The sequence below is a fragment of the Pseudophryne corroboree genome, chromosome 7 (assembly GCF_028390025.1).
Source record: "Pseudophryne corroboree isolate aPseCor3 chromosome 7, aPseCor3.hap2, whole genome shotgun sequence".
Lineage (NCBI taxonomy): Eukaryota > Metazoa > Chordata > Amphibia > Anura > Myobatrachidae > Pseudophryne > Pseudophryne corroboree.
The window spans coordinates 147,713,263-147,736,804 of record NC_086450.1 but is presented as its reverse complement, the minus strand read 5'-3'; the positions used below and the strand labels follow the sequence as shown (position 1 = coordinate 147,736,804).

The 23,542-nt window shown below is 43.0% G+C and overlaps 1 protein-coding gene across 5 annotated transcripts in view; it reads right to left on the bottom strand.

Annotated features, from left to right (window-relative positions):
* Positions 1-23,542, bottom strand: part of THSD7B (thrombospondin type 1 domain containing 7B) — a 1,210,507-nt gene that overhangs the window by 497,934 nt on the left and 689,031 nt on the right. For all 5 annotated transcript variants that reach the window (XM_063933719.1, XM_063933721.1, XM_063933718.1 and 2 more), the window contains one exon: positions 579-767. In XM_063933719.1, coding sequence (XP_063789789.1) covers positions 579-767 — 189 coding nt within the window. The remainder of the gene's footprint in view (positions 1-578; positions 768-23,542) is intronic.

The window sequence follows — 23,542 nt, the reverse complement described above, 5'->3', positions numbered from 1 at the left end:
CACCGTGGCCCGCCCTACAAATGGTCCGGACACGCCACCGATATACCCCACGACCGCCTCTGCCTGTCAATCAAGCAGAGGTGATCACACTCACTGTGTGCGCACGCCTCACCGGGCTTCAGTCTGCGACCGCTGTTGTAGCAGCGTCAGGTCTGAATTAGGCCCAAAGTGAGCAAAACAAAATCGATCTAATACCATAAAAGCGACTGGCTGATTAGTCGCCATTTTCCACATTGTTTATAAATACTCCAAATATTGTAACTGATCTGGGATTGTTCATGCCTATCTGTTCCTATGCGCTGTGCTCCGTAATGTTCGGATCACTGATCCATAGGTCCTTGCTACTTCCTCAACATATGTGCTGGACATTACTGTAACTCTTTAATATGCAAACATAAGAGGCAGTTTTTATTGGGATAAATGACCGCAGAATCATCTGCAATGTAAACGGACACACTGAGAATACAGGTAGCATGTTACATACTAATATACAGAAATTCACAAAAAATGCGATCCTTAATGAAATAGAGATCTGTAATTAGTACAAGCACAGCCTGTAAGTCATTCAGCTCGCTCACCTTCTCCGGGATAGGCGAGGATTGATCTGGTTCTGCTCTGCTTCCCCTCTGCATTTTTAGTAGAACAAGAACGGGAACACGGCGACCAGGCTGACCACTCACTAATGACACAGTCCAGACTGCACGGCACTTTGCAGACCAGCTGCACGGGAGGCTCATCCACACAGAGCTCTGCAGAGACAGATTGTCCTATAACAGAACAAAGACAGTCACACAAGGTCACACTTACTGTATATCACACTATCAAGTAAGGAGGTTTCTAGTCAACCTCTTTGTAATAATAAAAAAGAACTTTCATAACTACTTTATAGTTTTAAAAAACGATATAATATTATACTATAACCGCAGTTGCCATAGGCCAAAAATATAACAATAGAATAAACATGTAAACAAGCAACCAAATACACAGAGATCATTGAGCTGGGAACCCATCTAATTTGCTAGGTTTTTTAAACATATAACCGATGTACTGTAGCATGGGGAATACAAAAATAAAGATCACTTAGATACAGATACATTGCTGTAGAGAGGAACAAGATACAGAAGAGGGGGGGGGGGGTATATAGGCAAGACTGAGACCCCCATAATTCTACCTGTTGAAACATTAGCATGTAGCAGACAGGTAAGAAAATCTAGCACAAATTAATGTGTCTGCATCTAAAGATCTGAAAAGCCCTGGGACGGTTCTATTTGAAGGGATAAACTATTATAATGAACCAGACACATCCGACCTGTGTATAGTTGATGCTACTTATATACAGTAAATAATCAGAGATTTTCTTGTTAGAAGCCAAATTGTCTTAAGGATATCAATAGTGGGCTCAAGATGCGCCCAGTAGCTGGCGACCAAGCATCTGGCAGCATTGAGAATCTGTATGGATTTTTACTTCAGAATGTTTCTCTAGCCCCTCCAGTGGACAATCAAGAAGGAATTACCAGGAAGATTTCAAAACTGAAATTTTAAATAAATCAATAATAAGGCTTGCATCTACACCACCAATCCAAAACAATTTTGTGGAAGAACCACCAGATGTAGACAAATGATCCCACTTCACCACAGCGTCGCCCCTCCAAATTTGATCTTAGGTAGTACCATAGGAAGTCGTCAGCTTAGGGACAAATAGTGGAGCGTTGAACTACAGTAAAGGTGGCGGCCTATAAACCCTATGGCTGGGACAGCTTGTGTGTTAAATGTCATTTGAATTGTGGCCTCAATTTTGGGATTGTGGTTTGTTGTCATATCGATAAGCTTATAACTGTATGGAGGCGGAGATTAGATGTGTCTTCATATTTACAGTTAGTGAATGCTTATGATCTGCCTCTTTGTTGCCTGAATTTCTCTCTGTCCCTGTTTGTTGGTATGTTCTCTTTTATTAGGGATGAGATGGAGAGTCCAGAGATCCTTTCTTTCACAGTAAACCAAAGTGTTCTCATCTGGCAGATGCCGATTTCCCAGCTTTTCCACTGCACACAGCAAGGTACACAGCGAAAAGTGAATCCTCTTTAAGTGGGACAGGTGGTGTCATTCGAGACTGTGCAGATTAGATGGCGATACTACAGTCACATAGATATCTTAAATTGCCGACACCACAGGGTAAATTTACTAAGATGGGAGTTCTATTTAAGATGGGATGTTGCACATAGCAACCAATCAGATTCCAGGTATTATCTTCTGGAAGGTGCTAGATAAATGAGAAGCAGAATCTGATTGGTTGCTATGGGCAACATCCCATCTTAAATAGAACTCCCATCTTAGTAAATTTACCCCCACGGGTGGGGTATGCTTGGTCAGGCCTGAGCCAATCATTTTCCTTCTTAACCATTGTACAGCATTGAACTGTTCTGTTACTTTTGTATGGCTTTACTACTGTTATACGCATGTGTCTGCTATATATTATGGTTTTATTTTCATTCACCAAGCTGTATGTACCAATTGTCGTACAGACGTATGACGAACTGTCTGCTATTATCACTACACCTTATTGTAATGACACATGGACAAATTGCATGTGCACACATAGAGGTAAATTTACTAAAGCTTCTAAAACAGAATTGGTGATGTTGCCCATAGCAACCAATCAGATGCTGTCTATCATTTTCTAAAAGGCAATAGAGAAATGATAGACAACATCTGATTGGTTGCTATGGGCAACATCACCAATTCTCTGTTTTAGAAGCTTTAGTTAATTTACACCATAGTATTTTGTTATATCACTTGTTTATTGGATGACTTTTGATCTTTTTGTTCACTTGTTTACTTTTTTTTATTAAAAATACATGATTTTTTTTTTAAAAGTGCATCTCTTTACCCATATTCAATAAACTTGATTTACTTGTTTTTAACCTTCTCCGTAAAACTTGGCGCACTGATGGTCTACTCCATACTTTGCAAAGAATACACAAGTGCCACCCATCTCTCCACACACTGGCCACAAAATGCACCAATGAAAGATCTAGGTATGGCAGCATACATGGAGGCAAGTAATATCACCAAGAAGTATTTTGCAGTGTACTACACACTGGCCATTTTACCTTTAATAAATGAGGCCCAGCCTGTATATACAAGTCATTTGCCCACATAAAATTCTACTCAAAGTAAAATCTATTATTATTCTGAGATCCAACATAATTTCCGTCATAAAAAATGCATGGCAGACATTGTGCCGGTTTGTTAGGAAAGAATTACACTTATTGTTCCAGACTGTGATCTGTTGACATGTACTGAGCATTTTGTCTGTGGTAATTACATTGTCTTTGTGCTGCCACTAATCTCCATAATTATTTCTTTTCACTTTGCTTTCAGAACTGGCCTTGTACATTGCAGAAGTTTGTAAATATATCTCCAACAGTAAAAAGAGAAACACAACAAAGGAAAGTGATGCTGTGTGGATAAAGCAGAATAGGAATCCATCAGTAAGATTTGGCTTGACATTGATCAGAATGTAATGTCATTTTAAGAACATGTACATAATACTGTACATAATGTGCATAATGCACAGTTGAACGTAAATAGTCCATAATGGCTCCTGCATGGAGTGTACTGGGCTAAGGGGGTCATTCAGCTTGGATCGCTATTGTCTCAAAACTGCTACTGCTAAAAATCGCATGTTTAGTGCCGCCCTGAAATGGTAAAAGACGCCCACTGATGCAACTGCAACTCTGCGTATGCATTCACAGCGCCGAAACAGAGTACCATCGACAGTTGCAATTTACCCATGCCTACTCAGAATAATGCAGATGCAATCGACCGGCGCTATGGTTTTAACTGAAAACTATCACAGCTGACGTCAGACATATGCCCCGAAAATGGCCATGACACGCCCGCGTTTTCCCAACCATTCCCAACAAGCGTCATGTTACCTCGCACAAACAGTCACTTCCTGTCAATCAATTTGTGATGGCATTTCACTGACCATGCGCAGTCTGCCAATAATTGTCCAATTTGCGTTTTTGCAATTTAGCGATCTATGCTGATTGAGGGTCTGAGTGAGTATATACTGTACATCCGTCTCCAGAGTTATATGCATTTTTGCAGTGCTCCCGTCCACTCTCTGTTGGGTAGGTGCAAAAGCTGGATCTGAAAACAGTAATATTTATGCTTCCTGCAACTCAGCATAGCCTGCATTTCCATCGTCCTGAACCTTGCCTACATGAGAACGCCCCATTATAGTCCAGCTGCGCTCCTTCAGTCATAGCAGAATGCCTCCTATTCTGTATCGCCTATAACTGTCAGTTTTGGAGCATGCACAGTGTGGTAAAATGCAAGATTCGCTCCACACACAGCGCATCTCTGCAGCTAGTAACCTGGCTTTTAAAAGAAAACAAACTTTTTTTAACGTAATCTAAAACAGTTTGATGTATCTAAGGGCATCAACTTATCTTTATCACAGAAAATCTTTAAATATTACTTGCGGCACACATGGGAGTGATGCTGAGATTGTAACCAAATCCACTGGTGAAATGCACTCACTAGAAAAATCACAGCGTATGCGAAGTTGGATGAATCGCACAGTAATCCTGATTCAGATGTGGTTGGAGATTTTATTTTCTAATATGCAGCATCAGATCACCTGGAACACCATCGGCCGGCAGCGTGACTCATGGGGTTGCCAAGTCGGCCGCCACAGCTCCTAGCAGGAGGCTCGCAAATGTCAGCAGACTTTCAGTCACTGGTAGTCTGCAGCTGATTTGCTACCAGTGTTGCAAACCTGCAATATCCATGCGCCAAAAGCATCCACGCATGGTTATGGCAGCCATACACTAACACTCAACATTAGAAACATTTACTTTGATAACAAAATGCACAGAATTACAATGTGACATAATATGAACTGTGGCAGTACGATGGTTCAGAAAATGATCTAGGGCACAGATTCTCAAACTCGGTCCTCAGGACCCCACACAGTGCATGTTTTGCAGGTAACCCAGCAGGTGCACAGGTGTATTAATTACTCACTGACACATTTTAAAAGGTCCACAGGTGGAGCTAATTATTTCACTTGCGATTCTGTGAGGAGACCTGCAAAACATGCACCGTGTGGGATCCTGAGGACCGAGTTTTAGAACCTGTGATCTAGGGCACTACATTAACAACTGCTGCAAAGGGGTGTCTTTCTAGAAGCATTCAGGATGATGCTATGGAGCTCACAAAATTCTGGGAGGTGGTGTATAATTATGAGGGGTGAAGGTTTATTAATGTTATCTGAGGGTTGGGGGTGTATTATTATGTGGGGTGGGGGGTTACTAATGGTTTCCCTATACATTGTAAACTTGCAAGCAGGACCCTTTTGTCTGTCTGTTATTACCTATTATTATGCAGTGTGAGGGTATATTTAATTACAGTATGTGGTGTATATTAAAGCTATCTGGGGGGAATATTCAAGTTTTCTGTCTGTGACTAACTGGTCACATTTCAGTGTTTCAGAACGTAATATGTACCATCTCCTAGTAACTCTCTTAAGGCCCATACACACTAGGCGATTTTGAGCTGAAAGCAGCTCACTTTTGGTGTGTTGAGCTGCTTTCAGCTCAAAGCCTCCCAGTGTGTATGCCCAAATGATGTGCGGTGAGCGCTGATGCGCGCTCCTGCTTCATCGCTGGCGGCCGCCGTTCATCTACTGGTATTACCAGTAGATGAACGGCGGGGTGAGCGGCTTTCCATAGCGTCCTATGGAAAGCCGCTCACCCCTGCTGACATCGCTGGTGATAATGCTGATTATGATTACCTTATAACCTTCACTATATGGGTAAGAGACTCAGTACGCAATTGGCGTATGGGGTACCGTAAGGGTACGCGCTTAGCGTAGCATACGCTCGGCCGTGATCGAGACGCACATGCGGCACGCTCGCTCACAGCTTAATGCGTGGTGTCGAGCACGCTATAGGCGGGCGACTACCGTAATGCTACGCTACCAGCGTAGCGGACGCTCGAGACCACGAGGAGATCACGAGCGGCGCAGACGCTCACAGGATGACAATCAGTAAACCTTGAATGTAACACACAGAAAGGATACTCTTATGCTGTAAACCTTGTACTGAAATACTGCAGCGATATAACGCTGCTTAACCTTGTTAATCCTAAAGCTGTTTGAGCGATCGAGACGCTCCTATTACCCTCTGCAATGTAATGAACAAACGATACCGTGCTAAGGTTCCAACACCTTTACTAAGAAGCTTTTAGTTATATCGAAAAGGGGTAAACAGTTTACAAGTCATACACTACAAGCTAACATATAATTTTAACAGAATATCTAGACAGAAATATACAATAACGTTACAATCTTATACTATAACAGAGAGAGAGAGAGAATGAATGGCCAATACAAACAAAGAGCGAGTTGATTACAGAGAATTACTTACACACACTGGGAACGATTGCTGCGCAGCTTCTTCTGGTACCAGCTCCAAGTTAGTCAATATGAAAACCGTTTGTGGAGAGTCAGAGAGTGAGCTGCCCAGGCTGGCTGATCTTATATACACTGCATACAGTACACTACAAAGGGACCTATAATCTCATTGTTCATTGGACACAGGAATGTCTCCTCGCATCATAACAAAAGGTCATAGGTTAGTTTGAACAGGTGGGCTGTGACTATTACAAACTGCTCAGGTGGGATGGAATCGCCGGATTCCCGCCGCATGGATAATGAACTGCAAATATATGAAATGTCCAGAATCTACTAATGGCCATAACTATACGCAGGAGCGATTAATCTTTACCTATCCAACACCGGATTGTTGCTATTAAAATACTCTTCGGTTAGGTACCAGACACAACTGTTCTACCTTAATCAGACCCTTTGTACCACGTAAAGAGGAACTCCTATGTCCCTGAACAAGTCACATTAAACAAACTTACAGTTATCACTAAGGGGAACATTACCTATAAAACCTGCTATATGGATTTATTATCTAGCGATTGAGTCGCTCGTTAGACGCACACAAACTCTACCGTAAATGCACATACCATGCGCTCAAGCGCACGCCCGTAGGGGCGCCGTCACGCAACTGCGAATATGTGCACGCACGCCAGAGAAAGTGCATGTGCAGCGGGCAAGTGCATGAGGTGAATATATGGCAACGTGCAGCATGATATTTTTCTGACTTTGACAGTCCACCCTTTGGCAGTCATCAATAACTGCCACTTCCTAAAACAGTTCAAAAAGAGAAAAATATATGTCATATGTAATACATTTCTATGATTGGGTAAGGGTGAAGGGAAGAAGGTGGGAAAAAAAAAATATGACCTACTGAAATAGTAGAAGCATGTGTGTATGAGTCCATGTTTGAGGGGTCATGTATCATCGTGCTGTACGTGTTTTAAATCAAGCTTCAAGGTATTGCGAAGTATACATTTGAATTCCTTCTTATCCCGTATTAAGGGCCTGTGGATGGGCTGTCAAACTTTACCGAGCTCTTTTCGGCTTTTGGTTGCAACAAAATTGGGGAGCACATTTTAGTTGATGATACATGATTGGGGGAATATGTGAGTGCTGATATCTGTGCCTATATTCCCTATCGACTATGTGTGTCATTACCTGAAGGTTGTAGTGGTGAAGATAAGAAGCAATTATGGTAAATGCAGTCATAAACTATGTGAGTTTAATATACATTTGCTGATTGAGGTCTTGTCTGATGTCTTGTCTCGATGTACATGTTGACTGTAGTCTCCCGATGCTTTTGCTATAAATGCTGAGCAAAAAGCTTTCTCAATGTCCATAGACTTACAATCTTTAAAATATTGGGCTATCGTAAAAGTTAAAGTCACTAGGGAAAATGGGGGTCTATGGCATTGTCCATCAATGGTCTGTGTAAAAGGTTGTCAAATTCTTCTTCCAAGCGGATGTCTTTGTACCTTGGAGGAAAACAAAGGAGAAACGGGTGAAAGAAACGGACCGTGGAATCACATTTTCATCACAACATTGTCTCTATCGTTGGGTCATAAATCAAATTAGTCGTTGTTAGTACAGTGTCCTCGCTCCTTAGACTCATCACCCTGGTACTGTTTCTACGCTTCGCTAAAACCCGAACGCATCTAAATATCAGACCGACCAATATGATGACACCCAGAATACACAAAAGAAATTTCCCTACATCCATAATAATACCTTGGACCCATTCTCCTAAACCAGAGAACCAATTTCGTGGGTTCAACCATGACACCCAACTGGTCAGCTCATTACCCACAGCAGCAAGGGTGAGATTGTGTTTCCTTCGGAACTCCCATTTTAATTGTAAAATGTCATCCATCTTTTGGTCTATGACCTCGACCGGGTCTTCAGTGCTGTTTGTAATATACGTGCAACACTTTATTCCATATTGAGTAGCCAAGGTGACACAATACCCGCCTGTCACTGCTGTGAGATAATTGAGAATCATCCTATGCTGAACCAGTTCTGTTTTGTAGGCTTGTAACTCTCTTCCAGTATACCTGAATGTGTCGTCATACATTTCAGTGATATTGTCTAATAAATTTGCAAGCGCAGATATATACCTATAATTTATCACTCCCCTGGCGGTACGAGTGATATCCATCGCGAGAAGGAATTGAATCCCGGTGGATTCATGGATCAAATCAGAGGCCGGATGCTCTGTTTTCTCTATCAGTTGCCTTTTAACGACGTGCTCGTAATGGGTGTGAGTATAAGGAGCTTGGGCACCACGGTGAATATCTTTCATTTTAGTGTGGGATACAGTCATTACCTCAGGCAGTACTTTTCCAATATAACATAACCCTTCTGAGTTTGGGGCAAGCCACTTATACGCCTTCCTCCCGCATATAAAATATGCATCATCGGGGAGAACATATGGGACGGAGTATGACATTACCATGTTACAAATTTTCCATGTGAACTCTCCTAACCCTAATTCTCCCATCTGTTTAGTGCACGTATCAGTTTGTACGATCTGTGCACAGTATCCTGGTGATACTTCTCCAACTCGCATGATCCTACTTCCTAAGGTGTACCTATACCGAAAGAATTTCCTATGGTCGGCTATCTGGCGTATAAGTTCTGTATCTACGGGCAATCTGTCGGCTCTATGTGAAAATGTCATGGTTTGATTACTCCATGACACTTCCCAATTTCCCGGCTTTCGGGGATTGGAAATGTTAAAGCATACTAAGGATCTATCCACATGATACTGGTGGAGCTTCAAACTAGGAGGACTAGAGATATTAAACCTCCTGTCCACCGGCCTCCCACCGCTTAGCTCAAGTACCTCTCCTACAGTTAAAGGGAATGGTACTAGTCCTGATTTGCTATGGCCTTGAGGTACTTGAGAGCATACCCAACAATCTGTCTGATTTAACACTTTACCCACTAAGGAGTGATAGTCACTCAATGGATGCCGGTCCATATGGATATTAAAACTGGATTGGCATTTCTTGATACACCCATCCTCGACTATACTGTCACAGTGTCTACAGATGCAGTTCTCTTCAGCTAACAATCCTTCACAATTCCTTCTATTGTCAATGGTAGCAGATCGTTTTCTGATACTCGCCTTTACTCTGTGATTATGTTGTTCTTGGAAATCTACGCCTTCATCCTGGCCATCAGAACCCATTCCAGATCCTTTCTCGACTTCCATGGTACTCTCACCGAAACAGACTGCTCTGGTCAACATCATGGTTAACAGGAAAATCCGTATCACAGTCTCTTGGGGCAAGTCCATCTTGGAGGAGTAAAAGGAGAAAATAAGAAGGAGGAAGGGAAATAGGAGGGAGGTGGGAACTGGAGAAAATAACAAATGGGAAAAAGAAATCTGGCTCGACAAGCTTCTGGTCTTATTATTCTCAACGCTCAGGTGTCGTCTCACTCTTCCCTGAACAGACACTCTAGTGATACAACCTCTACCGTCTGTTCTTTGTCACGGGACCTTTCTGGATCCGCAACCTTCTTACAATGAGACGTATGGACCCAAGTCTCTCTCTCGGCAACCTTCAAAGCAGTTGTGCTGGTCAATAAGACTTGGTATGGTCCTTCCCATCTGTCAATAAGGCAACCTGAGCGTAGAAAATTCCGTATCATTACATAATCCCCAGGTTCAATGTCATGACAATTACTGTTTGGCAAATCAGGAATCACCAACTTTAGATTATCATTCTGATTCCTCAATTGCTTACTCATCTTAACCAAGTACTTTACGGTTACTTCATTGTTACATTTCAAATCATCCTGGGGGTTAATCATAACATGGGGTTGTCGACCAAACAGAATTTCAAAAGGAGACAGATTAAGAGGGGACCTGGGAGTTGTTCTGATGCTGTATAATACAATTGGCAAAGCTTCAGGCCACAACAGTCCTGTTTCAGTCATTACCTTGCTCAATTTATTTTTAATAGTGCTGTTAACTCTTTCCACCTTCGCACTCGCCTGGGGGCGGTACGGAGTGTGCAGCTTACTATTAATTCCCATCAACTTACACATTGTTTGAAAGACTTCACCGGTGAAATGGGTACCCCTATCACTCTCAATTATTCTAGGGATACCGTACCTACACACAAATTCCTGCACAATTTTCTTTGCAGAAAATACAGCGGTATTTGTGGCCGCGGGAAATGCTTCAACCCAATTTGAGAACACATCAATACAGACCAAAACATATTTTAAATTTCTACAAGGTGGCAATTGTATGAAATCAATTTGTATTACCTGGAAAGGGCCATCTGTCGGAGGGATATGGGATGGTTCTGTTGGTATTGCCTTTCCGATATTCTTCCTCAAGCAGGTGAGACATGTCATCGCTCTTTTACCCGCACGGGAAGAAAATCCTGGGGTGCACCAATAAGCTCTTACTAGCTTGCACATCCCTTCTTTGCCTAGATGAGTCAGCCCATGTGCTGCTTCCGCTAGACTTGGAAGGTATGCTCTGGGTGCCACTGGTTTACCATGTCCATCTGTCCAGAGTCCTGAGGACTCCTGGCCATATCCTTTTGACCTCCAAACTGCCTTTTCCTGTGGGGAACACAAATTTAGCATTTCACGCAATTTCTGTGTGTTTACAGTATTAAATACCATCAGCTGTGTGGTGTCTGTCTGTATGGGGGTACCGGCTGCTGATTTAGCAGCTTCGTCTGCTCGGCTGTTACCAAGTGATACCGGGTCTTGGCTATACGTGTGAGCTTTACACTTGATAACAGCCACTCTGTCGGGTTCCTGTATCGCTGTTAGAAGTCTTTTGATGTGGGCTGCATGCGCTACGGGTGTGCCAGCTGCCGTCATGAAATTTCTGAGGCGCCATAGGGCTCCGAAATCATGGACTACTCCGAATGCGTACCTAGAATCTGTGTAGATATTGGCTGACTTGCCCTTAGCCAATTCACATGCTCTGGTTAGGGCAACCAGTTCAGCAACTTGTGCTGAGTGTGGTGGGCCTAGCGGTTCTGCTTCTATGGTACCTTGGTCATCTACGACTGCGTATCCAGTACACAAGTCTCCCGAGTGCGTCTGTCTGTGACAACTACCGTCAGTGTAGAAAGTAAAATCTACATCTTCCAGTGGGTTGTCACTGATGTCAGGCCTTGCCGTGAAATTTTGGGTCAAATATTCCATACAATCATGCGTGTCATCCCCTGTATTAAATCCTCCTTCACCATCACTCTCATCCTCCACCCTTTGTGCCTGTCCAGGCACACCTGGGAGATACGTTGCAGGATTTAATGCGCTGCATCTCCTTATGGTAATGTTTACGGGGGCCATCAATGCCAATTCCCATCTTGTAAACCGCGCTGATGAGACGTGTCTGGTTTGGGCAGAATTCAGTAAGGCTGACACTGCATATGGTGTATGAATTGTGAGGTTGTGTCCTAGCACTACATCTTCGCTTTTCGTAACTAGCAATGCTATTGCTGCAATGCTTCGCAAGCATGTGGGGAGTGATCGCGCTACCGTATCTAGCTGAGCGCTGTAGTAGGCTACCGGCCTGCTGGCATCACCATGCTTCTGAGTTAAGACACCTGCTGCGCAACCAGCACTCTCTGTTCCGTACAGCTCAAAGGGTTTCCCATAGTCAGGCATACCTAATGCCGGTGCCTGTGTTAGGCACTGTTTTAGTCTTTCAAATGCCATCTCAGATTCGTCTGTGTGCGAAATCCGATCAGGTTTACTTGATGAGACCATCTCCTGCAAATGTAGGGCTAGTATGGAAAAACCTGGGATCCAGTTACGGCAATACCCACACATTCCTAAAAACGTTCTAATCTGTTGCTGGGTTTGTGGCAGGGTCATGTCACGAATTGCTTGAATTCTATCAGCGGTGAGGTGTCTCAGTCCTTGTGTTAGACAGTGTCCCAAACACTTCACACGGGTCTGGCATAACTGTAACTTGTCTTTGGAAACCTTGTGTCCTGTGTCTGAAAGATAAAACAGGAGCTGTTTCGTATCTCTCAGGGATGCTTCCAGTGAATCTGAACACAGTAGTAAATCATCCACGTACTGGACCAATACTGATCCACTCTCTGGTTGGAAAGACTGTAAACAATCATGCAAAGCTTGTGAGAAGATACTTGGACTGTCTATGAAACCTTGTGGTAAGCGAGTCCAGGTATATTGGACTCCTCTGTATGTGAATGCGAATAAGTATTGACTGTCAGGGTGCAGAGGTACCGAGAAGAAAGCGGAGCAGAGGTCAATTACAGTGAAAAATTTGGCAGTGGGAGGGATTTGCATTAGGATGACAGCTGGATTTGGCACTACGGGGAATTGACTCTCAACTATTTTGTTGATCCCTCTTAGATCCTGCACTAATCTGTAACCCCTCCCCCCACTCTTTTTAACAGGGAAGATGGGACTATTTGCAGTGCTGGACGTCCTTACCAGAATGCCCTGTTGTAGCAAGCGCTCTATTACAGGGTAAACTCCTAACTCCACCTCTGGCTTCAGAGGATATTGTGGGATTTTTGGAGCTATCCTACCATCTTTTACTTGCACAACTACTGGGGCTACATTTGCCATCAATCCAGTGTCTTGTCCGTCCTTGGTCCACAGTGACTCTGGTATCTGGGACGTCATTTCTTCTACCTTGGACGGACACCTATTTACAATAACAGTGTGTGACATTAATCTTGTTGGGGAGTCTAGCATATCTTGCGCTTCCTGAGCGTGGTTTTCGGGTATGTCCAAGAACACACCTTCAGGAGTACAGTATATGACGCATCCCATTTTGCACAGTAAATCTCTCCCTAAGAGATTAGTCGGAGCCGATGCAGCCAGCAGAAAAGAATGCTTGGTATGCAAAGGCCCTATCGTAACCTCTGCTGGCTTGCTTAAAGGATATTGTCGTACTACTCCTGTTACTCCCATGGCTGGAATTGTTTTACCAGTGGTTCTCATGCCCACGGTCGAATTTATCACTGACTTGGCCGCCCCCGTATCTACAAGGAAATTTAGAGATCTACCAGCTACATCGATTGTGACCTCGGGTTCACTTCCAGGGCTCGCAATCAATTTCACTGGCTGCAGATTACAGGTGTGGCCACACCCCTATGGTGTATGGTGACCTCCCTGTATTGCAGTTGCAGCTATCACCTGTGAAGGGGGTGAATGGGTGTTATTAGAAACTTGCCAGTCTCTTTTTGGGGGATACCTTCTTGTTTCCCCTGCGTGTGGCTCATAACTCCGTCTCTGCGGTCCTTGATCCCATTTTCGTGTGTCATGTCGTTGTCTAGGAGGTTGATATGATTTTTGTGCATTTTTCGATCTACAGTCTCGTGCAAAATGTCCCTCTTTATGACAGTAATAACAAGTTACCACATTTGACTTACCCACAGGGGTCGGAGATTTATACAGAGGTGGCCTTGTGGTCAGGGCCTGTATACTTACGGCCATTAACTTATCACTTTGTGACTCCCTGTGTCTGGTGATATTCCGATCATGATCAACAGCGGCCTCTCTCAAAGTAGCCACCGACAGACCTCGCCAACATGGTTGGGTGGTCTGTACCCTTGTCCTTAATACTTCCTTTAAACCTTCCATTAACACAGATACTGCTACTTCTCTATGATTTACATTTGTCTTAATGTCTTCTATGCCTGTATACTTAGCCATTTCCTGTAGTGCCCGATGAAAATAATCAGCAGCTGTTTCTCCCTCTTTTTGTTTGATGGAAAAAATTTTGTTCCATTTGGCAACAGCTGGAAAATACTCTTTTAACTGTAAATTTATTCTCTTTACATTATCTTGGTTGTACACATCCGTAAGGGGTACATCTTCATCTAATTTATAGTCAGCTAAAAATCTTGCTGAGTCGACATTGGAGGATAAACATGCCCTCAGCAATATCTGCCAGTCTTTGTTATTGGGCTCCACAGTATTTCCTAGATCTCTAATGTATTTCTGGCTAGCAACTAGATCTTTCCTAGGATCAGGGAATTCAGACACTATTGCTCTTAATTCCATTCGGGAAAAGGGGCAGTGCATGGCGATGTTTCTGACAGGAGTGACTCCTGAAGTGTCAGTTTTCCCATTTGGCACTGCTATTACCCTAACGGGATTAAGTCCAATAACATCATTCTGAGTAGATTCTACAATATGTGGTGAAATGGTTTCAGCATAGTGTATGGTGCCGTACTTACCAGTTGATACGACCTCACCTGTCCCTCCGCTAGGGGGCTTTGATACTAATCTTACGGGTTGGGCCATGCCCACTGTTGTTTCTGCTATGGTGGCTGCTAGAGAGAGTGCCGATATTGTTTTTGGCTCATCCTCTTGATCACACTCCTGGGGAAAGTTTAAAACAGGGTACAGCTTGCACGGATTAGTATTTGCATCAATAATCTTAGTCACATTATTCTTAACATTTATACAGTTACTAAGTGCATGTTTATCATTCACCAGTGTGCCATCCTCTGTAACCACCTGCTCTCCCGTTATGTATGGTGGCGGTGGCGCCGTGGCTATCAGTTTCCTGATAGGGTTAGATCCAGCCGCCTGAGCCAATCCTCTCTGTATTTCACCCTCCTGCTGCCATAACTGTAAATAGTCATAATGTTTGATCCGTCTCTTTGCAGATTTAATGAGACATATCCTTCTCCTTAGATTTTGTAACACATCTGGGCTAAAACTGCCTACCCGTGGGAACTTTTCCCCATCATGCACAGTCATTCTTTCCCATTCATCGCACAAAACCTCTGTGTGTGAACCGTATTTCTCACACATTACATACCTTGCCGACCCGATTGGTCGGTTTACTAAGTCAACCCGAACCGAGGTTGATCGCCCCCTACCTGAACAACTGGCCCCCATCTTTGCAGGTGCTGCTTTCACTACCTCTGACCTTCAAGTCAGGGTCTTCAGCGAACCCTTACAAAAACCAAGATGTCCGGGGTAGGCCGGCGGCGGAAGTTTACCGAGTAGTCCACTCACTCGCCCACGTCGACCAATACGCCCACACACTGCCTTAGCACTGGCGTACTCAACCTAGGGCCCCTGCGACCTGAACCTCTATTTACTGGAACATGTGTGTGTGATCCGAAGAGCACTTAACCCTTTCCAGTAACTATTGGTTGTTGGATAGTTCCCGAGTGACCAGCGAACCTCCCTTAAAATAAAAAAAATTACACAAATCACGTTAGAATGTACAAATAGCGTTTGTGACCCCTCTAGCGTACGCAAATGGTACTGGGTCAAGTTACTAACTAATGCACACAATTACGTGCGGTACAATCGTTCTGCACATAAGCAACTAATCTTATGTGCGGAGCGACCAGTGGAATCGAAAATTGTGGCTGCGAATTCCTTCAGCCAGAGCTTAATGGCCTAAATGGGTATCGCACCAACCCTTTCTGGTGTTGTGCTCCTTTTATCTATAGCGGACTTCTTAGTCTGCTGTACCTAGACCTCCTAGTCTGTCTGGACCTCCTGGTCTGTGCTACAGTAGACCTCCTGGTCTGCTATACTCTAATGCTCTTTTTTTTTTTAATGTTTAACAAGGGATGCCTCCCAAGCCACCATGCAGTCACTTACACGTATGTACCTCACGAGAACTCGATGATTTCCTGTGGTTCAACCCCAAAAATTTTAGAAACTTATATATATGTATACACACTCTTTCACCTCATATGCTCTTTACTTTCGTTTCTGCGCAGAAATCCCTTTCATTCAGTAACACAGTCTAGTCCAGATGAGTCGCAAATTAGAGAAGGATCTCTTAGCTTAAAATTTTGGACACTGAAATTGACTTGCGCTATTATCGCGTTTGCCTCCTTTTCGCCTATTTAAAATAATACTATAGTGTGATTTGTATTATGTGGGCGTACCCAGGCGCTCCGTTGCGTAATATACGCTCCGTGCGTCGGCCCTTGCGTCGCGTACGCGAGTCTCACCCTTTTGTTAGAGACACATGTACGCCAGCCAGATATGTCCACAGAAATACAATTAACACGTTTATATCAATGTAGATGATTATTAACTGTAATCATCTACCGAACACCACACCGAACTTCCTTGTATCTTAGGCAAGCCGTGCGCGTGTTTTACAAATTACTCCTTAACGTATTAATATTACTTTTAACTACCAATAGCAACAAATCTTTCTCAGCACGTTATCAATTATGAAATGGCAACCAGGAGAGTGATGTGAAAATACACAAATGAAAAGAAATGCAGATGTATGCGTGCGTGTGTACGCAAAACAGAAAAAAAAACAGTTTTAAAAAGACAATAGCGTATTGTTCTTACCTCCGGTTCCGGATTCCACCAGCACTCCTTCAACGTAACGAAACAGACGCTTATCTAGCCAGCACTACTGCCTTCCCGCCCTTGCTGACAGATAACGTCTGTATTCGCTAGTGCGGATATGTGGAGGACGGACGAGCCGCCAATTGATAATGCTGATTATGATTGCCTTATAACCTTCACTATATGGGTAAGAGACTCAGTACGCAATTGGCGTATGGGGTACCGTAAGGGTACGCGCTTAGCGTAGCATACGCTCGGCCGTGATCGAGACGCACATGCGGCACGCTCGCTCACAGCTTAATGCGTGGTGTCGAGCACGCTATAGGCGGGCGACTACCGTAATGCTACGCTACCAGCGTAGCGGATGCTCGAGACCACGAGGAGATCACGAGCAGCGCAGACGCTCACAGGATGACAATCAGTAAACCTTGAATGTAACACACAGAAAGGATACTCTTATGCTGTAAACCTTGTACTGAAATACTGCAGCGATATAACGCTGCTTAACCTTGTTAATCCTAAAGCTGTTTGAGCGATCGAGACGCTCCTATTACCCTCTGCAATGTAATGAACACACGATACCGTGCTAAGGTTCCAACACCTTTACTAACAAGCTTTTAGTTATATCGAAAAGGGGTAAACAGTTTACAAGTCATACACTACAAGCTAACATATAATTCTAACAGAATATCTAGACAGAAATATACAATAACGTTACAATCTTATACTATAACAGAGAGAGAGAGAGAGAATGAATGGCCAAAACAAAGAGCGAGTTGATTACAGAGAATTACTTACACACACTGGGAACGATGGCTGCGCAGCTTCTTCTGGTACCAGCTCCAAGTTAGTCAATATGAAAACCGTTTGTGGAGAGTCAGAGAGTGAGCTGCCCAGGCTGGCTGATCTTATATACACTGCATACAGTACACTACAAAGGGACCTATAATCTCATTGTTCATTGGACACAGGAATGTCTCCTCGCATCATAACAAAAGGTCATAGGTTAGTTTGAACAGGTGGGCTGTGACTATTACAAACTGCTCAGGTGGGAGGGAATCGCCGGATTCCCGCCGCATGGATAATGAACTGCAAATATATGAAATGTCCAGAATCTACTAATGGCCATAACTATACGCAGGAGCGATTAATCTTTACCTAACCAACACCGGATTGTTGCTATTAAAATACTCTTCGGTTAGGTACCAGACACAACTGTTCTACCTTAATCAGACCCTTTGTACCACGTAAAGAGGAACTCCTATGTCCCTGAACAAGTCACATTAAACAAACTTACAGTTATCACTAAGGGGAACATTACCTATAAAACCTGCTATATGGATTTATTATCTAGCGATTGAGTCGCTCGCTAGACGCACACAAACTCTACCATAAATGCACATCGTAGAATAAAGAGTGTTAAAGATCAAAGAGAGCACAATAACAAATTGCTTTCTCCTCTAGGGTAAAATATACGCTAAACATACTGAGCCGGCATATGCTGGTATCGCTCCAGAACGCAGCATGGTACACTTACACCAGTAGGGAAATAAGAATGACAAAAGTGACAGCTCATTATCCAAAAAAGAACAGAGGTCCATATAGTAATAACCATTTCAAAAACTTTCTGATGACGGTTTGTAGATAAGAGAGACAATTTCAGTTTGAATATATAGTTCTTTTTAAACTGTTTTCCTTTCCAAAATTTGCTAATTTGTTTTCAACTTTTGTGTGACAAATACCATTTGGGGCTGATGCACAGTTGGACACTAGATGGTCATAACTGCTCCGCATTGCAAACAATATGTATATTTGGCCATATGCAGATCGTAGCCCATCAATACATTTGGTTTGATACTGTATTCATAATTTAGAGATGTGCGGCGGACACTTTTCGGGTTTTGGGGGTAATTCCAAGTTGATTGCAGCAGGAATTTTGTTAGCAGTTGGGCAAAATGTTATATCTGCCTCCCCTGCAGTGCACATGGTTTTGCCCAACTGCTAACAAAATTCCTGCTGTGATCAACTTGGAATTACCACCTTTGTGTTTTGGTTTTGTATCTGGATCAACATTTGTGTTTTGGATCTGGATTGGTTTTGCCAAAACCACCCTTTCAGGTTTTGGTTCTGGATGTTTTTTGGAAAACAAAACAAAACAAAAAAACACATAAAAACAGCTAAAATCACATAGTTTGGGGTAATTTTGATCCTACTGTATTATTAACCTTAATAACAGTCATTTCCACTAATTTCCAGTCTATTCTGAACACCTCACAATATTGTTTTTAGGTAAAAAGTTTGCACCGAGATAGCTGGATGACTAAGCTAAGCTAAGCGACACAAGTGGGCAGCACAAACACCTGGCCCATCTAGGAGTGGCACTGCAGTGGCAGACAGGATGGCAGTTTTAAAAACTAGGCCCCAAAGAGCACATAATGCAAACAAAAAAAAGAGGCGCAAGATGGAATTGTCCTTGGGACCTCCCACCCACCCTTATGTTATTTAAACAGGACATGCACAGTTTAATAAACCCATCATTTCAGCAACAGGGGGTCCCCCTGGAAAAAGCTCACCAATTTCTCCAAATCTTAGCTAGCTACAAACATACCACCTCCTTTTTTGTTGACTTTTCACATTATGAGAAGAGGCAAGAGAAAGAGGACAGTGTCAAGAAGGTGATTCAAAATTAGAGAGGCACACGCAATCAGGAACAACACACAGGCTTTCACCTCCACTCCTATATTGGTGTGGAATGGAAATATCTTCAACTAAGCAAATATATAATGACCACATTACTGGACAAACTGAAAAACTAGGGGCCAAAGCCTCCGAATTTGTACCCCTTTTGATTTTCAGGGATTAAGATAATCTCGGATTTAATGCTAGGTTGTAAATAAACTGGTGTATGCCACAGGATCAAGATTGTATATTTTCCCCTCCACGGAGTCTGGAGACTTATTTTGTGAAAATCTTGTGGGTTTCTTTTTTCTATTTATATATTGCATTTTTGTTTACATACTTTGTGGCAGATGCCTTATTTTTGTTTTTCACAGTGCCTAGTTACACGCATGTGAGCATACCTGTGTGTCCCAGTTACACACATGTGAGCATACCTGTGTGTCTTGTTTATTTTTTTCATATTTAATTTTTAATTAAAGCAGCCCTTTAGATGTTTTAGCAGCCCTTCCCGAGCCCCCACAGCAGCCCCGGATGGGATAAGTTGAGTTCGGGTGGGTTTGGTAAAGTACTAAGCAGGACTGTGCAGTGATTTTTTTGTTATTGAGCCCGTGCCCTAGTGGAGTTTACCACTCTACAGTTGAAAATCATTTCAAACTATAAGTTGGACTGTGGGAGGAAGCAATGCTAACCTCTGTGCCCACAACATGCCTCAGCCTGGCAAGCCAGACATCTTCCTGGCTGTAAGCCACCATGAGGCTCCATACTGGACCTAATTCAGTAACTGTTTGTGCCTCACAAGAGCTTCTGGCCCGTCTAGTGCTGCAGTGCAATGGAAAGCTGATGCAATGCAAGATCACTGAAACTCTGTTCTTCTAACACCGCGAGGTCTTGCAATAACCCTACTCAGCCCATAGGAAAAGAAAACCCTGTACAACAAATGCGCATCTTCTAAATAAATATCCAAAAATGTGAACATTAATAAAAAATCAAAATTAAGGTTGACTAATTGGATCCATTCATTTGAGTGAGTCCCTAACATTAAATAATTGAGAAGAACCTCTCTCTCTAATGCTCTGTCAGAAAATCTCTCTTTTTACCTCTCTGGCAGATGCGCTGGATTATGATTTTGTCTCTTCTGAGATTGACTGACTTTGGACACATATGTGGTCTCATTGGAAAACACTTCATGCAATTTCCATTTCCACCTTTGCGGCTATGTTTTCACAAATCTGTTTGTGATGCTGAAGCTTGTTTTATATTCTGCTCCGGGCTTTAATTTAAACCTAGGATCAAGTACAGCAGCACCCCTGAAATTATACGGCAGCACCCCTGGTCTTATACAGCATAGGCAGCACTCCTGGAGAATTACACAGCACAGCAGACAGGCAACAGCACCCCTGGACTTAAACAGCAGTGGGGCGGCACTGCAGGACTGATAGGGCAGAGGGGCATCACCCCGTATAGGGAAGCACCCCTGGAATGATGTGGCAGACAAAGAAAAGACGTGCAAGATCAAATTGTCCTTGGGCCCTCCCACCCACCCAGCTAAGCAACCCAAGTGGGTGGCACAAACACCTGGCCCATCTAGGAGTAGCACTGCAGTGGCAGACAGGATGGCAGTTTTAAAAACTAGGCTCCAAACATCATATAATGCAAAGAAAAAAGAAGAGGTGCAAGATGGAATTGTCCTTGGGCCCTCCCACCCACCCTTATGTTGTATAAAAAGGAATGCACACTTTAACTAACCAATCATTTCAGCGACAGGGTCTGCCACATGACTTTGGCTGAAATGATTGGTTTGTTTGGGCCCCCACCAAAAAAGAAGAAATTAATCTCTACGTGTACAAACTGGCTCTACAGAGGCAAGATGTCATACCCATCCTCAGATCCCCCCTCCCCTGCAGTGTTTACATCCTCATCTTCATCCTCACAGAGAAATAATATTCAAACAAACCATATCATTTAGATGTCAGTGGACTGGTTATGCTATTACCCAAAGTTTCTGAACTTGACAATGACTTATGATGAATACGCTGCAGGTGACGTATAAGGGAGGATGTTCCTAGGTGGTTAACATCCTTACCCCTACTTATTATGGATTGACAAAGGCAACAGATGGCTTGACAACTGTTGTCCGGATTTGTGGAGAAACAATTCCATACCAAAGTGGTGGTAATTTTGGTATTTTGCCCAAGCATGACAATGGGCTTTTTCATCCCATGGACAACAACTGTCTCCACTGGTGCCTTGTTCAAACAAACCACATCACCATCAGAATCCTCATCATCAACTTCCTCCTTAGTGCCAGGTACACCAATATCCTCCTCTTCCTGGTGTACTTCTACAGTGACATCCTCAATCTCAATATCAGCAACTGGACTGCCGATGCTCCTCCCAGCACTTGCAGGGGGCATGCAAATGGTGGTAGGAGCCTCCTCTTCCCACACAGTGTTGTGAAGGTCAGGCCTAGACATCGCAACCGCGAACAGTGCCAGCACTTCTGTATTTTCACAATGCCCCTGTAATTTTACAGCATACAGGACCAGTGTACTTTTATTTTAACAACAGCACCCCTGTATTTTTACAGCATACAGGACCAATGTAATTTTATTTTAACAACAGCACCGCTGTATTTTTAGAGCATACAGGACCTGTGTACTTTTTTTTTTAAAGTAAAGTTTTTTTGCAAGATGACAGAGATACATAAAAAACACAGAAGAAGTGACCTGCGCATAGATCTCAATTTATCATACATCAAAACAATATCCATAGAAAAAGTCATAATAGCAGTAGAATACGTATATAGACTGTTATAAGGAATAAGAAATAAACACATCAAAAGATAAATTCCATAGTGTCATCTCTTTTTTTAAGTTTTAACCAAATATTATAAGTATAAAGTCTAAAAGATAGAGATAATTTAGAAGAGCGAGAGAACACACTAAGATTGGATAGAAAAGAAAAGGCAAAGCAGAAAGAGAAAACGAAAGAAAAGAAGGAAGAAGATAAGAAAAGAAGGAGATTATGAAAGGATTGATGAATGAATGATTAATTGACTGAATAAGTGAGTGAGTGAGTGAGTGAGTGAGTGAGTGAGTGAGTGAGTAAATGAATAAATGAATGAATGGGTGAGTGAGTGAATAGATGGATGATTGATTGATTGATTGATTGATTGAATGAATGAATAAATGAATAAATTACTGACTGACCCGAGTGGTCAGACCCGCACTCAGACAGCCAGCTAAACCTATGGAGGGGTACCGTATTGTGCAGATAAACGGATGCGTCCCATCCCCTCAGCTAAATGCAGGTGAGACATTGAAATAGGAAGTCCAGGGATCCCAGACTTTAAGGAATCTAGTGGAAGAGCCTTTCAGCGTGCTTGTGATATATTCCATCGAACGGATGTGCCAGATTCTGGCAATAATCTCATCTATTCTAGGGATCTTGGGGGACCTCCATTGGGCTGCTATGCAGCATCTGGTTTCAGGGCCAGTGTACTTTTATTTTAACAACAGTACCCCTGTATTTTTACAGCATACAGGACCAGTGTACTTTTATTTTAACAACAGCACCCCTGTATTTTTACAGCATACAGGACCAGTGTACTTTTATTTTAACAACAGCACCCTAGAATTTTTAATGCGTACAAGACAGGGCCAGTGTACATTTATTTTCACTGCACCCCTGGAATTTTGTAGCATACAAGCCAGGGCCAGTGTACATTTATTTATACTGCACCCCTGAATTTTTACAGCATACAAGACAGGGCCAGTGTACATTTATTTTCACTGCACCCCTGGAATTTTACAGCATACAAGGCAGGGCCATTGTACATTTATTTTCACTGCACCCCTGAATTTTTACAGCATACAAGACAGGGCCAGTGTACATTTATTTTCACTGCACCCCTTAATTTTTACAGCATACAAACCAAGGCCAGAGCCCCTGTATTTTCACTGCATACAGGAAGATAGTGCCCCTGCCCCCTGTACAACACAATAACAGCCAGGACAGCAACAACCATGTACAGCTGCAGCACCCCTAACGAAACACCAGTGACAGCTAGGACAGCACCCCTAACATCACAGGGACACCACAGTG